This window comes from Falco punctatus (genome assembly GCF_963210335.1).
Source record: "Falco punctatus genome assembly, chromosome: 3".
NCBI lineage: Eukaryota > Metazoa > Chordata > Aves > Falconiformes > Falconidae > Falco > Falco punctatus.
In genome coordinates, this window is record NC_137582.1 from 78,975,037 (window position 1) to 78,997,051 (window position 22,015).

The window sequence follows — 22,015 nt, forward strand, 5'->3', positions numbered from 1 at the left end:
ATATTCATTTACAATAGTGCATGAGAAGAAAACAGAAAATGAAGGGGGCAGGGGAGGAAAAAGATCAGCAGCTTGGGATATTAAAAGACAAAAATGTGCTTACACAGTATATCCTGCAAGAAAGACATGAGCTGGTCGTGACGATAACTTTTCTGCCAATCTACCTGTGTATAATCTTTATCTATTAGTTTCTACATTCCTTCATTTTCATGCATGGCCTGCTTTGTCTTGCTGAAGTGAATCACTGGCAAGATTGTTGTAACCACATTAGTATTGAGGTTAGAACGCTTATTTCTGCTAAAATATGTGCTGCATAGTGAGGATAGAAATCAGTTTTAAAGTCAATACAAGGTATGTTTCTCCTAGAAAACTACTAACTAGTGTGTAGTTAGCAGTATGGCCTAATGTCTTTGGCTGAGATGACACTTCTATGTTTTCTTGGCATGTGACAATTATTTGCTTGTAATTCCAATGAGAGCAATATAATACTATCAATCAACTTCATTACAACATCTTATGAATTTAAAAATCAAGTCTCAGTTACGCTGCCTTAAAGTGCTGGTGCTAATGCTCTACTTGTCATATATTGAAGTAACCATCACATCTACCTTTCTCACCAATAAGAATTGCTGGCAGTAAATTGTTTTTAATTATTTTAAGTTCATAAACCACCAAAATCTTCCTTATGGAGCTTGAAAAGTACTGCAGAGAAGACCATGAAAAAAAATCTCGGTTTTCACAGTTCTCTTCAAAAGATACCTCTTGGAGTGTAGGAGTGACAGTGTAAAAAACTTGAAAATCTTGAAACAAGACTTTATTGTTGGGGAGGTTTAAAAGGGCATACTATAGCTTTACAGTATTAGATGTGGTCATGGTCCTATCCATGTTCCCAGTCAGAAAAATCTCTGAAATCCCTACACTGTTCATTTCTACAGCACATAATGAACATAGTTCAATATTTTGTGTGAAGGAGTAGCCATAACTATATACTTCTCAGAGATAGGCAAAATAAATCTCATGGAATTATGTATTCATGGAACAGTGTGCTTAAAGGTTATTTTGTTCCTCAACACCAGTAGAAGTTTGTTACCTTCAGTACTGAAACATGAAGATTTAAATTTATAGTCATAGAATCATTTAGGTTGGAAAAGACCGTCACCAGGTCTAACCATTAAACTGTCACTGCCAAGCCACCACTAAATCCATGCCCCTAAGTGCTACATCCACACATCTTTTAAATACCTCCGGGGATGGTGACTCAACCACTTCCCTGGGCAGCCTGTTCCAGTGGTTAACCCCCCTTTGCATGAAGAATTTTTTTCCTAATATCCAATCTAAACCTCTCCTGGCACAACTTGAGGCCATTTCCTCTTGTCCTATTGCTTGTCACTTGGAGGAAGAAATCGACACCCGCCTTGCTACAACCTCCTTTCAGGTAGCAGGAGAGAGCAACAAGGTCCCCTCCGAGCTTTCTTTTCTCCAGACTAAACAACCCCAGTCCCATCAGCTGCTCCTCATAAGACTTGTGCTCCAGACCCTTCACCAGCCTTCTCTGGACATGCTCCAGCACATGTCAGTATCTTTCTTATAGTGAGGGGCCCCAAACTGACCACAGCATCAGAGGTGCAGCCTCACCAGTGCTGAGTGCAGGGGGACAAGCACTGTCCTTGTCATTCTGGCCACACCCACACACAAGCCTTTTCAGAAAACTCTTCTACTGGATCTTTCTTCTAGCATTACCTTTACAAGCATCCAGGTTCACTTGGAATTTTGCTGTCTATCTGAAGTACTCGTATAGTCACTTTTTAGGATACAATGGCTTAAGCCATCGTAGCTCCATTTTGAGGCAGGACTCTATCTCACTGCCACATTCTGGTATCAGTGCTATCAGTGATAATGAGTCCAAGCCTGCATGTAGTATTCCTCAGCAGTACACAGTAGAAAAATGTGTCAGGTAATTTATTTTTTTATTTTGAGACTATATTAAGTATTTAGTTTCATATATCTCATAATACATTTTCTGCTTCTTTACCCATTAACCACCACAATGATGTTTTCATTGAGTCCGTCACATGAAGCACGAGTTCTTCCTCTGGAATGACTAGTTAGCACAGTAAGAAACCATTCCAGTGTAAGGTTCAGATTTGTTAAGACCTTGCTTACATATTGAATCTTCTGAAGATATAACCATGCTAATACACATTTCACTGGAAAGAGCCCTCTGCAGTAGACAGAACCAGGGCAGAGCAATGTTGTGCTGGCATAGTCATCCTGCCTCCCCAGTGTTGTATCCTTCCATCAGCGCAGCTTCATCTACGGTAGATGTTTTGTATGCTGGTTGATCAGCAGATCTATTGCCAGCTTTCTGAATGACATTCCTTTGAAATCCACCCAGATGGTTGGGTTGGTGGGGTTTTTTTTTGGATGACCAGAGATAGCTGTGACTATTTTAAAACACTTCTGCCACTTCATCTGTCTGTTACAACCCTACATCTAGGGAGTCAGAGACCTTAAAACTGACCTGATGAAACAGACCATGCAAGTACTTTTCATCCAACAGCAATGTTGTATAGCTTAGTAGCTTCAATTGTTGAAACAGAAAACAATACAGAAATCCACAATAAAATGGGGACAAACAGGACATTTTAGGATTTTTCAATAGGAATGTTTCAGGCACAGGCTTGGTTGTGACATATGTGATGGCAAATCTTTCTGAACACTGTCTCAAACAAGACTTGTTTATAAACAAGGCATTGTTATATATACAAGTTATATACGACTGAAAAACAAGTTATTCTTACAGAATAACATGATGTCTTTCTTTTTCTAAGAAAATGTTTAGTCTAATTGTATTTGTCCAGTGAAAATACTTAAAGGCCCACAGACTTCTATACAACTCCTTGCAGTTTTTTGTTGTGTTTTTTTGTTTGGGTTTTTTTTTTTTTTTTTTTTTTTTGGGGGGGGGGGGGTGTTGTTGTTTTTTTAAAATGTACTACGTATTTCTGAGGACTATCAAAAGCCTAGTCTAATGAAGAAAGAAAAGTGGCTAATAAAACCCGCACATCACTGCATGTATGCGTTTCCAGGGTAGACACTGATATTACTGCTGGCAACTACTGATCAGTAGGAAAAGTGTGAAGAAAACAGAAGTCATCCATCTGCTTTATCCATCTGCTGAGAGAAAGAACTGTATTACCATTAACAGTCTGTCTCTGTAATTCTCTGTGTTCTGTGTACATCTTCATGACAAATGTCTTAGATACCTATATTTTTTAACTTTGTAGTTAGCCATACTAAATAGCATTGCATATACCAAATTACAAGCAGCTCTAAGGTTGTTACATTTTGAAACAAATGTATAATAGAGCATAAATTCCCAGATGTCTCCTTAAAGTTCATTATGATAAATTGGTGAGTTTTTAATATGTCCAATAAAAAGAGTTTCTTTTAGCATTGAATATACTTCTTAATTTATGTTCCATATCATTTTAAGTGATGATTTTGGCATGTGTAACTTTGGCTTCTCTTTATTTGCTTATATTCAATGTATATGTTGACATACCTTTCAAAAGTGAAATCAATGAAGTCTGGCTGTAAACTTCAGGTGAAACAGTATTTTCCAAGTCTGCCTGTGGAGGTTAGTGCTGTAGAGAGCAGTTTTCTTGAACTTTTATATCAGAAGTGTCAATCACAAACATGGAAAATGAGGGAGACTCTTGAGGAATTCTGTTCAATATTTTTCAGTATTCTATATTGTACTTGTCCTATGTGTCAGGGGCCTTAGAAAAGCAACAACTTTTCTAGTTAGACAATTCCCACCCAGAGGTGGGAATAGCCTGTATCTAGCAGCTCCTTCTGTGACATGTGATGAGATCACTAGTACGTACCAGGCATCCAACATTTCTAGAATCCAGACAATGTCAGATATCCTGCCCTTGTGCACAGCGCCACTGTGTAAACTCAGGAGGTCCTGTACCTGGCACAGGATCGTCAGCAGTATTGCATACATTAATTCCACTGTTGCACGTGCATAGTAAGTTCTTTCAGTATGTATTCCCTTGCCAGGTCCAAGAAGTATACTAGAAAGTTTAAAGACAAAGATCAAATGACCATCACTAGAATCATTCCAACAGCTTTCTCCTGGCTGCCTCCTTTTCCCAGCACTTCACATACCTGATTAGAATGAACTCCAGGCCAGGAAGTTTTTTGTTTGTTTGTTTCCATTAGTACAAGTTGCTTTTGACACAGACACAGCTTTAGAATTCTATTGGGTCACTTTTCTGTTAAGTGCTAAGGACTCAACTTCTGTTAAGGATGCTAATAATTATTAAAAAAAAAAAAAAAAAACACAACAAACCAACATTTTACAATACTTACAAATTTACGTAAACATTGTCTTTTAAAAAGAAATTTAGTTAAGCAATGTGATTAAGATTTTCCTGCTATAAAACTAAAAATAGTCAATCTTTTCCTATAGACAATTACTGTTGTGTAACATATATTCATCATATATATATTAAAAAAATATATACATCATCATATATTTATCTCCTGAGTGGCATCTCAGGGGCAGTTGACAGTCTCCTTAGGGTTGCCGTTGTGCAGTTGCAAAACATAGACAAAACATTTCCCTGTTCAAGGCTCTAATTGTAAGACCTTCTTTCAGGTCAGTTGAAAGAGTCTTAGTTTTCGAAGAAAAACCTTTGCATTTTGCTACAGAAATTGCATGTAATTTCATCAAGTGTTTCACCTTATTGCAGAGGCAAACTATCAACATCATTTTTTACAGCAGTGATTTGGTTTCATAGTCCCCTGTAAAGATCTTTCATTGCTGACTGCTGTTGAGAAACAGAAAGAATCACACACAGGAATTCAATTAGCAGGTGAAACACCCGGGATCCACCTTTCCACATCCTTTTTTGTCAGTGCTAAAACCCCATTGATACAATGCCACATATGGACAAAAGTAATATATCTCATGCCTGATTCACCAAAAAGACATTAAGGTGGTTTAATAAATATGTTGATGTTTGTCACAGCACTCTCCAAGCTATCAAGCTGCAACAAGGTCTTTTACCTTCTCATGCCAGCATACTCCTCATGCCAGTCCCTCTGCTGCCTTCTCCTGGTCTCTCCTCACCCCAGATGCTTGTCCTCTTCCCTCTCTCCTCTTCTTCCTCAGCTTCTCTCTCTTCATTGGCTCTCAACCCGTTAACAGAAACAGCCCCAGCTGCACCTTATCTACATCAGCCAACCTGACACCCCTGAAGCCAACCCACAGCTGTATATTATCAATGCTAATTAACCCAGCTTCATTCCTCTACAGACATTTATTTTTAATAAAGCGTGAATTGCCCCTTCTCTGTTATGGTAAATAAGCAATATTTTTGAAACCTGAATCAGTGTTAGTTGACATCCAAAAACTGAAGTGTAGTGCAGGTGATAAGAAAATCCAGCCCCTATATTTTAAGAAGTATAGCTCCCAATGATTTGAAGGGTCTGTTAAATCATTTGATATTGAAAAAAATCAGCAGCAATTAACATAATCTTCTATCAGAAGCAACAAAAGAAGTCATCATCTCCCTCTTTCTCATTTTTATGTACAAAGATTAATACATAATTTAGTTTAAAAATCTAAACTCCATATAACTTAAAAGATCATAGTTATATAAGTCCTTTTAATAAGGAACGTCTGAGACTTTACATCTTCAAAGATTTACATGAAATAGTTCATTTTAAGCAGCCAGTTATCAAACCCAATCTTGTCTCTTGTTTCTTAAGTTCATAGTATATGAAAAAAGGAAATGTATTAATAGTCTATTATGTACATTTCAACTTCCTTATGAGCTCTCACTTTAAATAGTCTCATATACACATAAGAGATTTTTCTGTGCTGTAATGCCAATGTTAAGGAGCATTTCAAGAAATTAAAATTTCACTTGCTCCTATCTGAAGGCCTTCTGTACAGTCAGCATGATATAGTTGGAATTCAAATATTTATAGCCATACAGAGAAGAGTGGGTTACAACAAAACTTTAAAAGAAAATCCTACCAAAAGCCTTTCTTTTCTTTCTTTTTTTTTTCTTTTTTTTTTTTTTTTTTTTTTTTAAGTAAAGTGTTTCTCATATTTTGAAACTTTTGTGAGATCACTTGTTTGTGGCTTGTTTATGGCTGTAATAGTTGCCATTCCTCGTAACATTAATAACTGCAGGGAAAAATAGTCTGTGTTGGAAGTATTTACCATCTCAAAACATAAACTAATCTGTCACTGGAAGTTACAGGGAAAATTACTATATTTGTGAAACTTACAGAAGAGTCCTGTCTTTAGCTGTAGGATGACAATTAACTCAGAACACCCTTAGAGCTGGGAAGTGAAGCTGAAACAACACATTTTCTGTCGCTCCTTCCCCATAAAGCTATGAGCAAAAATATTTTGAGGTAATAGGACACTGTCAACATTTAGATTGTTGTTAAATGAAAACAATTTTTTTTTCATGCAGATCCTTTCATAACAAAGACAATATTACTTCATCGTCTGTCACCTTGTAAGAAGTAAGTAGTAAGAAACACAGAGTATTGTCTTGTTTTTTAGATTGAAGCATTGGCAAAAAATGAACAGCACAAAAAGGAGAAAATGAAATAAGATTGCAATTACACTAGACTCTCAAGAAAGTACACTTTACCAATTGATTGTGATTCATTATTACAGACAAAGTTAACTTTGTTCTTTGCTATCATCTTTCTGTATTAGTTAGAGGAAGAATACTGGGAAAACTATGTACCAACTCTCAACTATGTGAATGTATGTGCAAACTTTATGACTGTGAAATCAAATAAATCAATATTTAGGAAGCTCAGAACAAAAGACTGAAGCCATTTATGGTTACTTGCATTAAGCAATTTACTTTGTGCTTAGCATTGTTTAGCTAAGCTAATCATAGAAGATTAACCTTTAAAAATTTATATTGCAAAGTATGTTGATCCCATTCTTGGTTCTTAATGCTTTTAGCTCTATAAACAACATTTGACATTTACCAACAGTAATGTCATGAAGAAATGTTCCCCTATCCTGCAAATAACAAAGGTTTGAATTGTTTTTTTCTTCCTTTTCTTGAGGATGGAGTTGAAGATTGACAGAAGTGGAGCCTTTTTTTTTTTTTTTTTAATGGTGAATTAAATTATGACATCACCATAAAGATCATTAGAAGTTAAACACTTAACAATGAAAAATATTAGGCAAGCGTTCATATTTTTGCTGAGGCCTCTGCTCATTTTATTTGAATGAAGAGAAAGTACTTTAAAGAATGAATGTGAGAAAAACTGGTTCTAAGGCTTATTCTGATCCTAAATCACAGCAGCACTGAATTACATGCATAGGTATGAACTTCCAAGTAGTCCTATTACTTTTGCTGTGATGCCTCAGATGTTTCTACCTACTTCTGATCTTTGCCTTCAGGTAGTGCTGTAATATAAATATTTAATGTTGAGAATGAAAATGAAATAATAATTCATGATAGATTCAGTGTTTACCATTCAAATGTTCTAGTACCTTTCTTAACAGGAGTTCTGAGGAACAGTCAATCTTAAATTAGTCTGATAAACTTTTTTAAACCTATGGTCTGAGCACCCCTCCTGCTCCATAAATTTCTTTGAAGAATCTACAAAAAGCAATTAAGAAAGAAAAATCCAAACAAGTTAGACAGCAACTTGCATTCATGAAGTTCCAGAGATTCAAATATTGGTAACCATTGAAAGGAGGAAAGTCTATGGCACAGGCTCTGTAGCAGTACTAATCCTTAACAGTAGTACAAAAATGTTACGTCTTTTTTTATTGTAATACAAAAGCTGTCATTGACATCTAATGGAGTTGGAATATGTTTCTTTTAGGTTCACAAAACATAGCATCTCAAAGTGTGTGAGCTGTATTTAGCTAACTTGAGATACAAAAAGTGTTTCATACTCACCTGTTTACTCTTCTATTAAAAAACAAAACCTGTTGAAACAATCTGAAGAAAGTCACATATGCTATGAGGCCTTGGGGACACCAAGTGAGAAGTACAAGTCGTGTAAATGATCACCTCAGAACTAGACATTTTTTTGAGAAAGGTTAAGGACATTGGGTTTTGAGAGATTTTGCCACTGCTAGGTGCAAGTTGACCTTTTAGATACCTGACTCAATGGAACTTTTGAGGATATAATTAAGCCATTTTTTTTCTCTATTAGTGTTAAATCAAAACTAGAACAGGGCCAGGGCAGAAAATGGCAGTAGTTTCATTCCTATAGCAAATATTAATCATAACTACATTCTTAGGAAAAAGGGGAGCTACTGCAGCTTAACTTTCATTTCAAACATTTCTTGAAGCTTCAGGCAGATTCCTGATTTGAAGAAAGGCTGTTAAGACACAGCATAGAATTCAGAAGTGCAGTACTTGCTCCTGTTAAGAGATGTTGCTGCTGCATCCACATAGATTGGCAGAAACTGTAAAGCTAGACTTTATATCTGCAACCAGAAGGGATGGACCAGCCTCAGCTAAAGAATTTAGGTTTATTATCTTGGAAAAGAGGGAAGGAGCACAACTACTGTTTTCCCTTAGCACCTCATGCAAGTTTTAAAGCCTTTTCACAAGTCCTACAGATTTGTTTTGTCCATTTTTTGTTGATACTGTTGAAGAACAATAGCAGATCACCATATGGCACCTTCCTTAGTAATATCATGGGAGTTGTATCCCACTAGTCTGAGTGGTCTAGAATTCTGCTTCTTAATTTCAGCTGATTCTTTAATCTTACTTCCTAGTACATGGTGATTTATAGCTAAGCAGCTAACAGCATAAAGCAAAACACAGTTATCATTTTAACATCGTAATCAGAGACTAACTTTAACAATGTGAGGCTAAACTGCCTCTGAAAAATGCTGTTTGTTACTACAGGTTGTCCATACGACTATGTGCATACACAGAATATTCATTCGCGATCTATGTATATAGTAAAGATATGAAACATATGTGATGTTAATCATTTGGTTTCAGCTAGGACCAATGGAAACTGAGGCTTCTGAACTCTGCGTGGCAGATTCTCCAATTATCCAGTCACAGATATCTGTTTCATGGGGAAAATGTAGCCTTTCCTCCAGAACTCTGAAAGTTCGGTTCCATAAGTGTGTTTAGAAAATGAGACTTCAGAAAGTTCTGTCTCTTTTTTTAATTTTCTTCCTCTTCGATCCACAATACTGATTTTGATTCAGAACACTTTAATGAGGACTGTTTCTAGTTTATTTATCAGTAGGCTAATAAACTGTTATTACTACGGAGCAAAACCTTTTCAATACATAATATTCCTAGTGGCTCATTGATTTTATGTTGAAATAAAAGAACTTTCCCCCCTTTTTCTCCTGACAGTTATTCCTGCTTTGTCTGTATGAGGCCAAATTTCTACTCTTCTATTACAGCTAAGACCTTTCCAAAACCAAACAAAGACTGGATATTCCCAGTCAAGTTTATAGTACAGAATGTATGGTTAAGGGAAATAAGATTTTCATACACGTTATCCTCATCCAAAGGGTTAGCGTGTTACCCTTTGATTCTATGCTATCTGTTCTTTCCCCTTTGAAATTCAGATTTATGGGCATTTTGAAACAAAGTGTTAGGCCTGTAGGCCACGGACTGATGAGATATTAAACATACTTTTTTACTTCCTTCTACATTACTTACAAAGTGAGAAGAAATTACGCAGCTGACCACACTGCATCTACTTAATGCTGCTGTAAATAGATCATAATAAGCATGTGGTATACATGATTGTCTGTGCTGATAAATGAAAGGCTGTGGATTGTTCAGCATCAGTGGAAGGAGGGGAACAAGAAAAAAAACCTTCCTGATTGCAGCTGCAAATTGTAGCAATTTTTCCTTCCTGCATTAATGAATGTAATTCATGTAATGCATATTACTTCATTCAACAGCAAAATTCTCATATTTGGTTCACATACATAATGTGTTTTAATTAAGAATATCAATGAGTAATGATAATCCTCTTCCAGAAAAAGCAAAGAAAGATGTTTCTTTGGCCATGTAGAAGGAGCTGTGATGTGAATATAGTTTATCAGTGTAACAAGCTCACTTTCCTAAAATTCTTTACTAAAAGAATATCCTTTAAGCCCTGTTCTATTTTCCTTTTTCCCTTTCTAACCTTCCTTTACATGCAGTATTTGACTGCAAACCTGCATTTTACAGTCTCCAGTGATCAAATCACTTCATCCTCTATAAACATCACAAATTAAAACATTTTTCAGCATCTGAACTCCAACACAACATACACAAAACTAAAGTAATTCATTGTCTAGAGACCATAACAAATTTTAATGTGCATTTACAGAGTAAACAGAGGGCTGAAATGGGTCAAAGCAGTGGAAGTGAAAGTATGTATTACAAAATCCACACAGTACTGAATTACAAACTAAAAAGTGATGTTTTGTCAAAAAAAGAAATAAAGATGTCTATTGGTGGCATGACATATAGATAATATTAAAAACTGGCTTCCATGAGGACCAAAGTATGTCTACTCTGAAGTTATATCACACAGACTGTAAGCAATTTACAGAATTTAAGTTAGTTTTGCATATACAGGAGTTGCAAAATTAGAGAAAACACACTGAAATATAGAACGCACACACGGGAAAAAAAGATGTATATATATAAACCTCCACACAATTATCAGGGGTTGGCCTTGGTCAGTAATTGCCACCATTGACAGGAAACAAACAAAAAAAGACGGGAAAAACCTCCACAGGGGAAAAAGCATGATAGAAAATCCAAACAACTCAAAAGAAAAACATCCTAATTTGTTTTCCAGAAACAACGTTTTTTAGTCTGCTTAGCTGCTTTGTAGAAATTCTTTTCTCCTTCCTATTCCTCATGAAAAAAAAAAAAAAATAAAAAAAAAATAAAAAAAAAAATAAAAAAAAATAATGACGTTTCTGGGGTGTTTTATTGGGCTTGATGTTAAATCACTATGTTTTGTTTTATTATTTGGTCTCTGTTTTCTTCCAGGCTGGAACGTTTCTTCCAGGGTAGGAAACCAAATGTCATCCATGGTTAATTCTGTAATACTGACAACTTGCAGGCCAACCCCTGAGAAGTCAAGGATGAGGCTTCTCCTTGCCGAAAGAAAAGGAAACTAGGTCTTGCTGTTACAAAACGTTTGATTACATCACAACAGTTCTCTTCAAAATAAAAGATCAGTGATACGCCAAAGAAAATAAGATATATCAAGAAAACATGTGGTATCCTCTTCTTTTTATAATATTTATTTATTTTATTTATTTATTTAGTAATTTTGTTTGTACTTCCTGAAGAAGGTGCTCCTTGTGTAGAGATTTAGAGTACATTGGGTGCAGAGTGGTGGTTGGAGGTTAGGGTCAACTTTGCTGTCCGCTCCGTGGATTTTACAGGCGATTTGCTCTTTGCTTTAAGAAGAGAAAGTGATATTGGAAAAAGTCAGCACTTTTAGATTAAAGCAAAGCACCCTTCACAAAGCCACAAACAAGAAGCAGGACAGAAAGTCCATGGCTTGTAGCTATCCTCGCACCTGCGGAAGAAGTTATAAGATATTCGCTCATCTTGCAGATTTCCAATGCTCCTTATAAGGCTGTTTTAAACACATACATTTATATATTTAATTAGCTCGCCAGGTTGGCTCTGGTGCCCATGAATGTCTTGGCATGCACTGCAAATAACAACACATACAAAGTATTTCAGTCCCAGGGAAGTTTCTGTGTTTTTGTTTTTGTTTATTTTTGTTTGTTTGTTTGTTTTGTTTTGCTTTGGTTTTGTTTCTTCTCTGTCTTTTTAAACAATGTTATCCAGTGAAACCATATACCAATAGTAACAAACATCAACACCTTCCACCTCACAGTGTTCTTTACAAAATCATTTCCAGTATCACATCTTTGCTAACAAGAAAGTCATATAGTGGCTAAAGAGTGTTTTCTTGTAAAACAGAGGACATACTGGCAAATGGCTGTGCTATTTGCAAGGGGGAAATGGAATGCTAAAAGGTTTAGAGCATTTATTTTTGAGAAATTATTTTTCCCAGCTTTTTTTCTTTTTAGAAAGTTATGAAAACAATGGTACATATAATTATTTCTAAAAATGTGACTATATTTTAAGTGTGTTATCAAAATAAAATCATTCCAAACTAGACTAATTAATCTGAAATTTTCACTTGAGAACTCCCTATATCATAAAGAATTACATTCAGACTTTGAAACACATTACTTGAAGTGAAAATCATAAATTTAATTTGATTACACTATAAATAAAAGTTCCAATTATAACAGGTTAATGCATGATTAATAGATTTTATAGCTGTGTTGTATACATGAAAAGGATTAATGTTGTTGATGGTTACAGGCATCAATTTTATAACCAAATAATAATGGTGTTATAAGCAGTCCATAATAATGCTGGACTTTTAATAACTGGCTATTTAAAAAAAATATCTATTAATCATGTATAAACTATTTTTGTAAATAATTTAATATTAAGCTGAATGCTAGATTCCATTGCAGCCCAAAAAAACACATTTTTTTTTCTCATAAATATACACAATGAAAGAAGAAAGAACTCAAGGCAAATTCTTATTTTTAAAAGTTTTCGGAAGTCTATCAGTAAAACATTTCTCTGTATCTGCTGATTACATTTATTAGTGTAACAAGAAGCATTCCTGTTCCTGTCTCTGGTATTTTTTTCTCTTAAAAAACAGGGATTAAACCAAATCCCAGATCTCTGAACACTGTAAATACTTTTGTGAATACATGGTGTGAGATGTTGCATACATAGTAGTTGCCATAAAAGACTCTTAGTCCTCTGTCACATACATAAAAGCTTCTAAGTAACAGTGGTATTTCAATTATCCATGTGTGAACTAAACTTCTAAATGAATATTTACTTTTAACTGAAACCTTATCTCAAAGACACTGCTAAGATTTTCAGAGACGTCCAGGGGAACTCTGAGCTTGCTTCCTACTGACCTTGGACAGGAGTAGGAAGCCTGATTTCCTCTTGCCCATCTGATAATGCTAGCCTACCTGTACCACGCTGCGGTACTTTGCTGGGCTTCTCAGAACACTTGCTCTTTATTAGGAACAAGCAGATGTACAAGCAAATTTGCTGTAACTTCTTCCTGTGGGTTGTTCTCATACAGGTAGCATTTATAAGCTTGCGCTCAAGGATTGAGTTCAGTTTCTGGTTTTGGTTTTATTGCAGCATGGCTTTATTCTCTCTTTTATTAAGGTGTAAGATTTGTCATTTGACAGTTTTTTATAAAGGCTTTTCTTTCCCTAACTATGTTAGCAGAACTTAGTTAGAAACTTTGTTAGTGTTAGATCATTTCATGATGTATTGAATTATTTTCACTCATTGTATTACATTTAAATATGTTTTTGGTTGAACTAGAGAAACACAATGCTACAGACAATTTCTAAAGAGGTCTTTGGAGACACATTTCCTCTGCACAGAATATGTGCAATGCAAATAAGTATAAATACTCAGAAGAGTCTCATGGATATTTTTTAAAGAGCTTTTAAAACAATTAATGGCATTATACTTTGAGAATTTAAAAGCTGTAATGTGTGGAAGAGAAACAATATGATATAAAATAGGTTTGATTTCAACTGTTTCACAATGGGAAAAGCAGCACCATATTTGCAGGCAAAATGATTTCTTTTTGTTTGTTTTGCTTTTTTTTTTTTTTAAATATGACAATCTGTATATCCCCAAATTAGGGGTCATATATTACACATGATAAACCTTGCATTTATAGTGTTCAGTCTCTGTATAAATCATGATTCCCTTCCAATTTCATATCACATGTTCGACATGCATGTTCTTCTGTAAACAGCAAGTTTGTTTTTCTTCATGTTGCAAAGGATTTAGGTTAAGTTGTTTGGGTGGGTTTTTTTTTCCCTGGAGATGTGTAAAAGGACTGTGTTTGTTCTCTCATGAACACAAGCATTTCTTTAGATTTTGGAAGGGTAAAAGCTGCAAATGTAGAATAATAACAGCAAAATTGAAAGAAGCCTTTTTAGATCTTTTCCTTTTTCTACTCTATAATATTTGCTCATAATCTACTATATTGATTTCCATCTTGATAAAGGATAAGCAACAAGAAATAGCCAGAAATTTCCATTTTGACTGTGAATCTAAAAGTCATAGGGTGTTTAAACCAGAGATATAGTTTCACTGTTTTAAGACTTAAATTCAAGGCAAAGTACAGTTTAGAATCCAAATCCAAATATCTCACAATTATAGTTTTTATGCAGATGTGGTTTTGGTGTACAGCTCTGACCAATACTTAAAAGTACCACTGGAACTGTGAACATGGTAATATAAGTAAAGACCTGTTGATCTGGCTGTGGATTTGCTAAATCGATTTCCCTGCCATTTCTAACATTATTTTCTAATTAACATAATGAGAGCTAAAAGAAATTTTATTGCAGGTCAAGAACACTGGGCAAAGCTGGACTACAATTATGCTACCCTCAAAGACAGTAACCTGGAAGAAGAACAGTAGTATATGCTCATATATTATTTCTATATTATTGGTCAAACTCTACTTGATGTGTGGGTCAGGGCTTCTCATGATTGTACCTATCAACCACTGGAATCTAGTTAAATTCTTCCTGTGAGATGTAAATGCCCATGTGTGGTGCGCCACTGACATACATCCAAAAGAGCAAATATCCATGACACACTGTAAACTAATGCTGTATTGTCAAAGGCATGTGATCACAAGACAAATTTCTGTGCAACAGCATGAAACAGTAGTTCATGCCATTAAACTCTTTGAAACTGTGATTTATTTTCAAATACATGGTTTAGTTAAATGCTAGGAAAGCAGAGAAAAACCAATAGTGATAAATAGTAGTGAAAGTGTTTAAAATAATAATCTACATCACAAATGCTGAACCATATTTCATGGACCATAGTGTATGGACCGAATAGCTAAACATTAATTTTGATCTGTGAATGAGATTAAGTTTAGAGCATCTAAGTATAAAATAAAGGTAGCAGAAGTTGCAAACTGTTAGTAAACTAATGAGTCAAAAAACTAGTTACTCATTGCATGCCTGAATGACCATAATCCCTTGCTTTCAATAAGATATTGATCAGACAAAAATTGTGTAAAAATACATGGGATTCTGGGATGCAAGCAGAGAAAAGCAAATGCTGGTTTGATAACCTTGTCCATTTAATTTTCACAACTGGACAAAACACTGATTTGTAAACCAAGCAGCTGTCTCAGGCCCTAGATTTTTAGTATCCCCTATTTGTAAGAGTACCTTATATGGTTAACCACCTTGGGTCTTGAGTAGTTTGCATCTGCAAGGGTTGAAGTTCATCAAGTTTACATTCCTTGTACTTGGTAAGGTTTGGGAGGTCTCTGAGATGTAATGGCCTCCTGCACTCAGTCTCAACACCTGTCAGAGCCTCTGAAAACTGGATTCTTACAGTAATGCTTACAGTGAGTCGTCTGTTGCCACATAAAAACCAGAATTAATCTATGAATTCAACAGCACTGCTTTAATATTTTACCAAACATATTAGTGAGGATATACCCGAGTTTTCTTCCACTCATCATAAGGGAAGATTAATGCCTGTGTAAGGTCCTGGTTTTGCACTGACCAGTGCAGGAGAAATACAGCCAGTGACTCAAAAGTCCATCCTAGATTCTCTGTATGTATTACATGATGCCAAAATATCCCTGCCTGTATATGGGGGATATATATCCAGCTTGTGCTGAGTTAATTTTGTTGTACTACAGGTTTATAAAGTCATAGAGGTGTTGAAACCTTGAAAATTTAATTTTTCAGGGATTTGTGCTGATACTTTCCATCTGAAGTGCCTGGTTTGCTGTTTTGCAATACTTGGCTTTGCTTTATAGTGTTAGATTTAAAATAGTCTTCTTGTCAGCCCCAGTGGAAACTACATGAAATCATAATTTTGTATTATTTCCATATAAAGTAAGTAAAAGACAATTAAATACCTACCTTAATTTTACTGGAGATATTAATGAACCATAAGATTTATTAGAAGATGTTTGCAATTTTACATCCATAAAGACAGGTACAACCAAGTATGGTTGATTTTATTTGAAGTTTTATTTGAATATGTTTCACACATGTTTTAAATGAATAGATTCCTCCCCTGTGGCCTAACAATCGCTATCATTTTTATGCCTCTGAACTACAGAAATCATAGTTACCTGTCTCTCTCCAATACTGCTGGAATACACACCCACACTCAGGAAAATCTCCCTTCCACAAATGTGAGGTCCCCCTTTCTTTCATCATGTGAATTAGTTCTCAAGTGTGTTTTAAGGTTCAATCACCTGTCTTCGATTTTTGAATGGCAAAAAAATGAGCAGTAAGTATGATATTCAAGCCTCCTAATGTAGATGCTTTACTTAGGCTCCCAGTCCATCTTTCTCAATTGGCTGTACAATAGCCTAAAATAGCATGAATTGCTCACCAAAGTCTTGGGCAAACATACCACACAGCGAAAAATGAGTTGATCTTACATGCCAGGAGAAAAGTTCCGCATTTCTGATAATTTTTTTTTTTTTTTTTTTTTTTTTTTTTCACTTTGGAAGAATACTACTGCTTCCAATTTGGCAGAAATTTAGAATAGGCTATGTACTGAATTTTCCTGAAGCCTACTTAGAATTTGCAACCAGCAAGTAGCTCTGTACATCTGCTATGTGTTCCTTTTCTACCAGAGATGCCCAGAAGAGCAGATGAGGAAGAGGGATGGGAACCTAGATGGGCAGTTATTCCCTGGCTTTTACTAAGTAAGGTGCTGAGGCAGAGGTGTTTAGTCCTGTCATGAAGCAAAAGAAAAGTGACAACTTTCCACCCCTGAGTAGAGGAGAGAATTCTGCCAGAGGTTTGAGCCACAATAACTCCTGGAGTGGTTTCTCGGCTAAGGCAGGTCACAGCCCTTAACTTGCTGCCAGTAACACGTAAAGCCACGTTCTAATGCAAACCTGAGATGAAAATACTCAGGAAAGGAAAAACCTGAGGAGACTTCAAATACAAGTAGCATGTAGTAAAATGATACTTGGCTGCAGGCAGTGGTCCAGAGCAAGCCATAGAAAATCTATAAAAGGACAGCAGATAGCAATATCAAGGGAGAAAGGAAGAACAGTGGGACTTTAAATGAATTCTGCAATTTCACAGTGCCAAGATGGACAGAAGTACAGTTAGGGATACACTGGTGTGATTAAACACAGGCTTTTACATTCAGGCAACTTTCTACATTATCCCTTACACCAGCTCATACCTGGGGAAACATTTAAATCTTGTCTCTGTAACATATCTGAGAGTCATGGTTTCCTTTTATTTCTTCAAACAGTGCTATTGTTTATCTCTCATTTAACCCCTTGATTTGAACCAGACTTCCTAAATGAGCCATCATGCACTATGAAGAATCTAAATAAATCTCGAATGTTATTGTCAAAGATGAAATGAGATCATCAAAATGATCTGACCCTGTCACTCTTTTACCTTGAACGGGCAGGAAGGAGAGATAAGATCCCTAAGCATATAACTGAAATGGGAATTGCATCAAAATTTATAGATTTTCATACTGTTCCGATGAAAACAGCCAAAACCCACTGTACAGTTGGAACACAGTTTGGGTTTTGTTTTTTTTTCAGGAAGATGAACTGGGTAGTGTAGTTGGTTTGGTCTGACACTAGTGTAATTTTTGGTCTCTCCTGTAATTCATGACATCCATTCTCAACAGTGCAATTCCTTCTGTTTTCATTTGTGGCTTTGTTTAAATTTTGTTGATAAGTAGTTCAGGACTAAATAAAATTTTACATACTAGCATGATTAGGAAATCCTGGTACAGTTTTGCATTGGGTTCATGAGAGTCATTCATTTCTGTAGCAGTGATCCCACATTTTGTTCAACTGTTTATGCTTCCTGGAAACTTATTTAGGCTGTTTTGGTCTGAAAGTGAGTCTAGCTATCTGGACAGACTACCCCCAAAAATTCAGCTCCTGAAATTTTAATTTCCCTAACATTTTCGTGTGATACTCTTATAAACATGTAAATTAGATACTCATTTGGTGAAATGAAGTTTAGCTGAATTGTGTCTGCAGGTGATATATGGGGTAGACCCTGTCAGAGTCAAAACGATTTTTGAACCTAAGGCACACACTTTTCAGCTTTAGATATAACCAGAAGCATATTTCTCCTTCTAGGACCATAAAACTTTTTTTTTTTTTTTTTTTTTTTTTTTATGCTCAGCTATCTCAAATTTCATGTGTTCAGCCAAATATATAGTGAGTGTGTTTGATGTTTCTGAATTGTTTAGTGGCTGTACAACTAGTACTTCTATCACTATGCATTTATTATATTGTGGAAGCTTTTTTTGTCTTGATATTCAAACTTCCCTGACTGACTTTCTTTTCTTAGGAGAATGATATACTGCCTACCTTTTCAGGCATCAGCCATTTGTAGTAGATATCCTAATCCTCTTCCTCCCTTTAGTTGGTGTTTGAGTCTGCAAAATTTTGAAGGTTTTTTTGTTTGTGCATTTGTGTTTTGGGTGGGCTTTTTTTCCCTTTACCTTGCATATATCTTCACATGTATAAGTAATGCATTGACTTCCACTGTTTCTATTTCAGTGAAAAAGTATTCTTTGAGAAAAGGGTTGCTGAGAGAGGTGTTTGCAAATAGTCTGTGAAACACTAGTGTTAGCTATTTGAATAAAACTAGTGTAAGAAGCAGTCCAATACCTAGTGTCCCTTGCAACAGTTAAAAGCTCAGAGGAAGGGGGACAAGCTCAAGCAAATGCAGGCCCTAAATAGGTCAATTGGTACTGTCTGAGAACCAGTGGCAGCATGCTTTATGACTGCTCTTATCAGCACTGGGCACCTTTCCCTCTCATCCTATCCCTGACAACCATGGAAAAAAAATGTCTTAGACTTTTTTTTAATGTGTGACAGAAATATATAAACCAGTGCATTTCTGTTTTTCTGTGTGAAATGGCTGATTCCAAAGCAAATGCAGCTTTTTGTGACACGTAACCCACCCTCATGCATTTACTTGCATATAGTTATGCCCCATCCTGAATGAAGGTGGCAATTTAGGCTGTTAATAAAAATTCTTCTTGAATTGACTGTTTTGTTAGTAACTGGCTTCTGCTGTTGTAACTAAACAGGGCTCCAGCACCAATTGTTCTGCATTTTCTTAATAGATATAAATATGTGTATATTTTATCTATGCCACATTGTAATTACTGTTCACAGAGCCACTTCTGAAATATACAATAAAGTTGTAACAAGAGTCTGATTTGAAGAAAAATAAAATTGATCTTGTCTTTTTCCTCCTGTGTTTTTTGCATCCTGTTCATCCTTTCATCTATCAGAAAAATATCTTAAGTGGGATGATACTAGATATTACTCTACCGTATTCAACAGCACTGTCATACCAAGAAAAACATATACAAAGGGGGTTATTATAACATAGAAGGAAAATTATCATTTTTTTGTAAATATTTCAGCATGAGATGTTCAATCCCTTTTCTAGCTTTTCACACCTGACACTGCTTAGGCTTATGTTTGACATACAGTCAACCTGATCTCCTTCTATTTATATCATTTATATAAGAGCTATTTTCATGGAATTCAGTTAAGCTCCCCTTTATCTGTACCCATCCAACTGGATGAGTCTTTTTCCTTCTGTCTGATTTCTAGATGGTAAGTGTTTTGAGGCAGGGACCATTCTCTTGCTCCTTTCTTTGCCTGGTGGATAATGCAGTTGTTATAGAGACTAGAACAATGCCTCTGACTAACAGAACATACCTGTGTCTAGGGGCTGTGACTCATGAGCTTTTAATGTTTTTTGTTGGAGCAGTTTAAGATGTTAGTGCTTCCATCTCTCTACCTCCCCCTCTTATGGAAATTAAACACACAATAGGAGCCGTACAAGCAAACCCCATGCCATCTCTTCATCTATCTCAGTTTAACAACATGATGTTTTAGTTTATCAGCTGTCCTAGAGGCTCAGTTTAATGCTTAACACTGTGAACTTGGAGAGCTGAGGAGCAAGCACCTATTTCCTTCTGCCATCCAGGTTTGGGGCAATAACTTCTGATTGGGGCAAGACAGAAACTTTGGGTGGCAAAATTTTAAACTGTAAGAGCTAAATCAGAGTTTACAAGTCAAAGCCTTCACCCTTGCTATTATTGTGATATGAATAAAAAATTACAACATTATCATCCCTATGACCACAGTGCACTAGTTGGAAAATGGCGGATTGTGAGAATGAAGCCTGAAGTATTGGTGCTGAATCCTGAATTAATTCTATCTCCTTCACATTCTATATTGCTGATTTTTTTCAACTTTTATTTTTACCTTACTTGTTAGAGTTCTGAGATGTGGGATTAATCATAATCATGAAATGTCATTCATCGTTATTCAAAGACTCTTTAGGTATAAGGTGGTCACTGATCAGAACATATTGTATGTACGTGAATAATTCAACAGAGTACAAAATAGGTAATCAACTTGTTATTTTGGCAGAGTTTCAGACAGGTACAATACTATGTAGCCATATTCTCAAAAAGTGTAATTCTACTAAAAGGCTTTGCACCATCTGAACGCCTAGCTCTCTTTGAGACCTACTGCTAGTTCTTGGCTTAATAACTGACTTTTTTATTGCTCCTTGGCAAAACGTCTTGCCCTTTTTACTCCTTTTTCAGTTGTACAGAATGAACTGGAGATGGATATACCATCTTCTGTAGCCATGTAGAAGTCACTTTTATAGTCCTTATAGGCCTATGGCTTTGATTTGGTGGCCAAAACCTCAGTCAGTGTCACAAGCAACAGCAGCAGCTGAGGGGATAACAGCAGTAGAAGCTGAACTGGCAGTAGACGTAGCATCCAGATTTGCTATCTGTAGTTTTGTTGCTGTTGATGAACACACAGATCACAGGTATGAAGCACTGGGAATGCTGGCTGTGGCAGTTAACTTTCACATTTTTATTCTTTCAGCACATTAGGCAGTTTTGTTCCAAGACAGTAGTGTTTGTCAGTAGGTGAGGGAAAAAACTTTGGTGAGGGGGATCAGACTGGAACACACACACAGACAGGACAGCAAGTTGCGTTGCCAAAAACTATGATGGCAATTTCCTCATGATAAGGTAAAATGAAGGGCTTGAGGCAGTCTTCTCTTCACAAGGCCAGTGGACAGATCATCAGCTGCTCTTCAAATGACATCCGGCTTTATCATCAGCAAAGCAGGATTAATTGATTATTACTGTAGCTGTAAAGAAGGCTATGTGTCTGGAATATCTTTGAAGCTCATGAATTATTTAATCAAATGGAAAATCCCTGTCCAGAGAGAATAACAAAATACTAAGTGTTGAGCTTTCTAGCTAGTCCAGCCTAAGGTTTAAGATAAACACTAGAAAAAATCTGATCAAAGTTAAAAAAGAAACCACACGCAAAAACTAAAGCAACAAAACCAACCACCAAGAATGCCCTCCAACCCCTCACCCTACCCTCCAAATCTGAATAAGCTGAAAATAGCAGTTTTCAGGTATTTTCCTTCCCTTCATTCTGCCCCCAGACATCTTCACTGTCCTAAACTTCTTTGCATGGTACAAGCAGGGTAAAGCTTAGATTCTTCTTATAAATAACTCTCATTTTATGAGTAGAAGAGAATTAATCTTCATCCTCATACTTGAGCCAAATTTTCTGCTATTGTAAATGAATGCCATTCTTTTGGTTTCAGCAGAGTTGTATGCATTCCAACCAGTAGATAATTGTACTCGTTCTTTTTAATTTTAAGTGATGCAAAGAATTTTTGTAATCAAAAGAAATTTTGTAATGCACCATAGACGGGAAACTTCCTGCTTCTCATTGGAAACAAGCTAAAATGTCCTCTGCTTTGCTGTATATGTGTCAAGTAACAAATGGGTTATGTTCTGAAGCAACGAAATCTCATCAG

At 35.9% G+C, this 22,015-nt stretch overlaps 1 protein-coding gene across 8 annotated transcripts in view; it reads right to left on the reverse strand.

Moving 5' to 3' along the window:
- Nucleotides 1-4,868: 4,868 nt before the first annotated feature.
- Nucleotides 4,869-22,015, reverse strand: part of VSTM2A (V-set and transmembrane domain containing 2A) — a 76,511-nt gene continuing 59,364 nt past the window's right edge. For 5 of the 8 annotated variants that reach the window (XM_080380020.1, XM_080380016.1, XM_080380019.1 and 2 more), the window contains one exon: nucleotides 4,869-11,458. In XM_080380020.1, the coding sequence (XP_080236146.1) occupies nucleotides 11,370-11,458 (89 nt within the window). In that variant the 3' untranslated portion in view covers nucleotides 4,869-11,369. Of the gene's footprint in view, nucleotides 11,719-11,775; nucleotides 21,329-22,015 lie in introns of those variants that run through there. The other 3 variants (XM_080380017.1, XM_080380018.1, XM_080380022.1) reach the window with 3 other exon arrangements.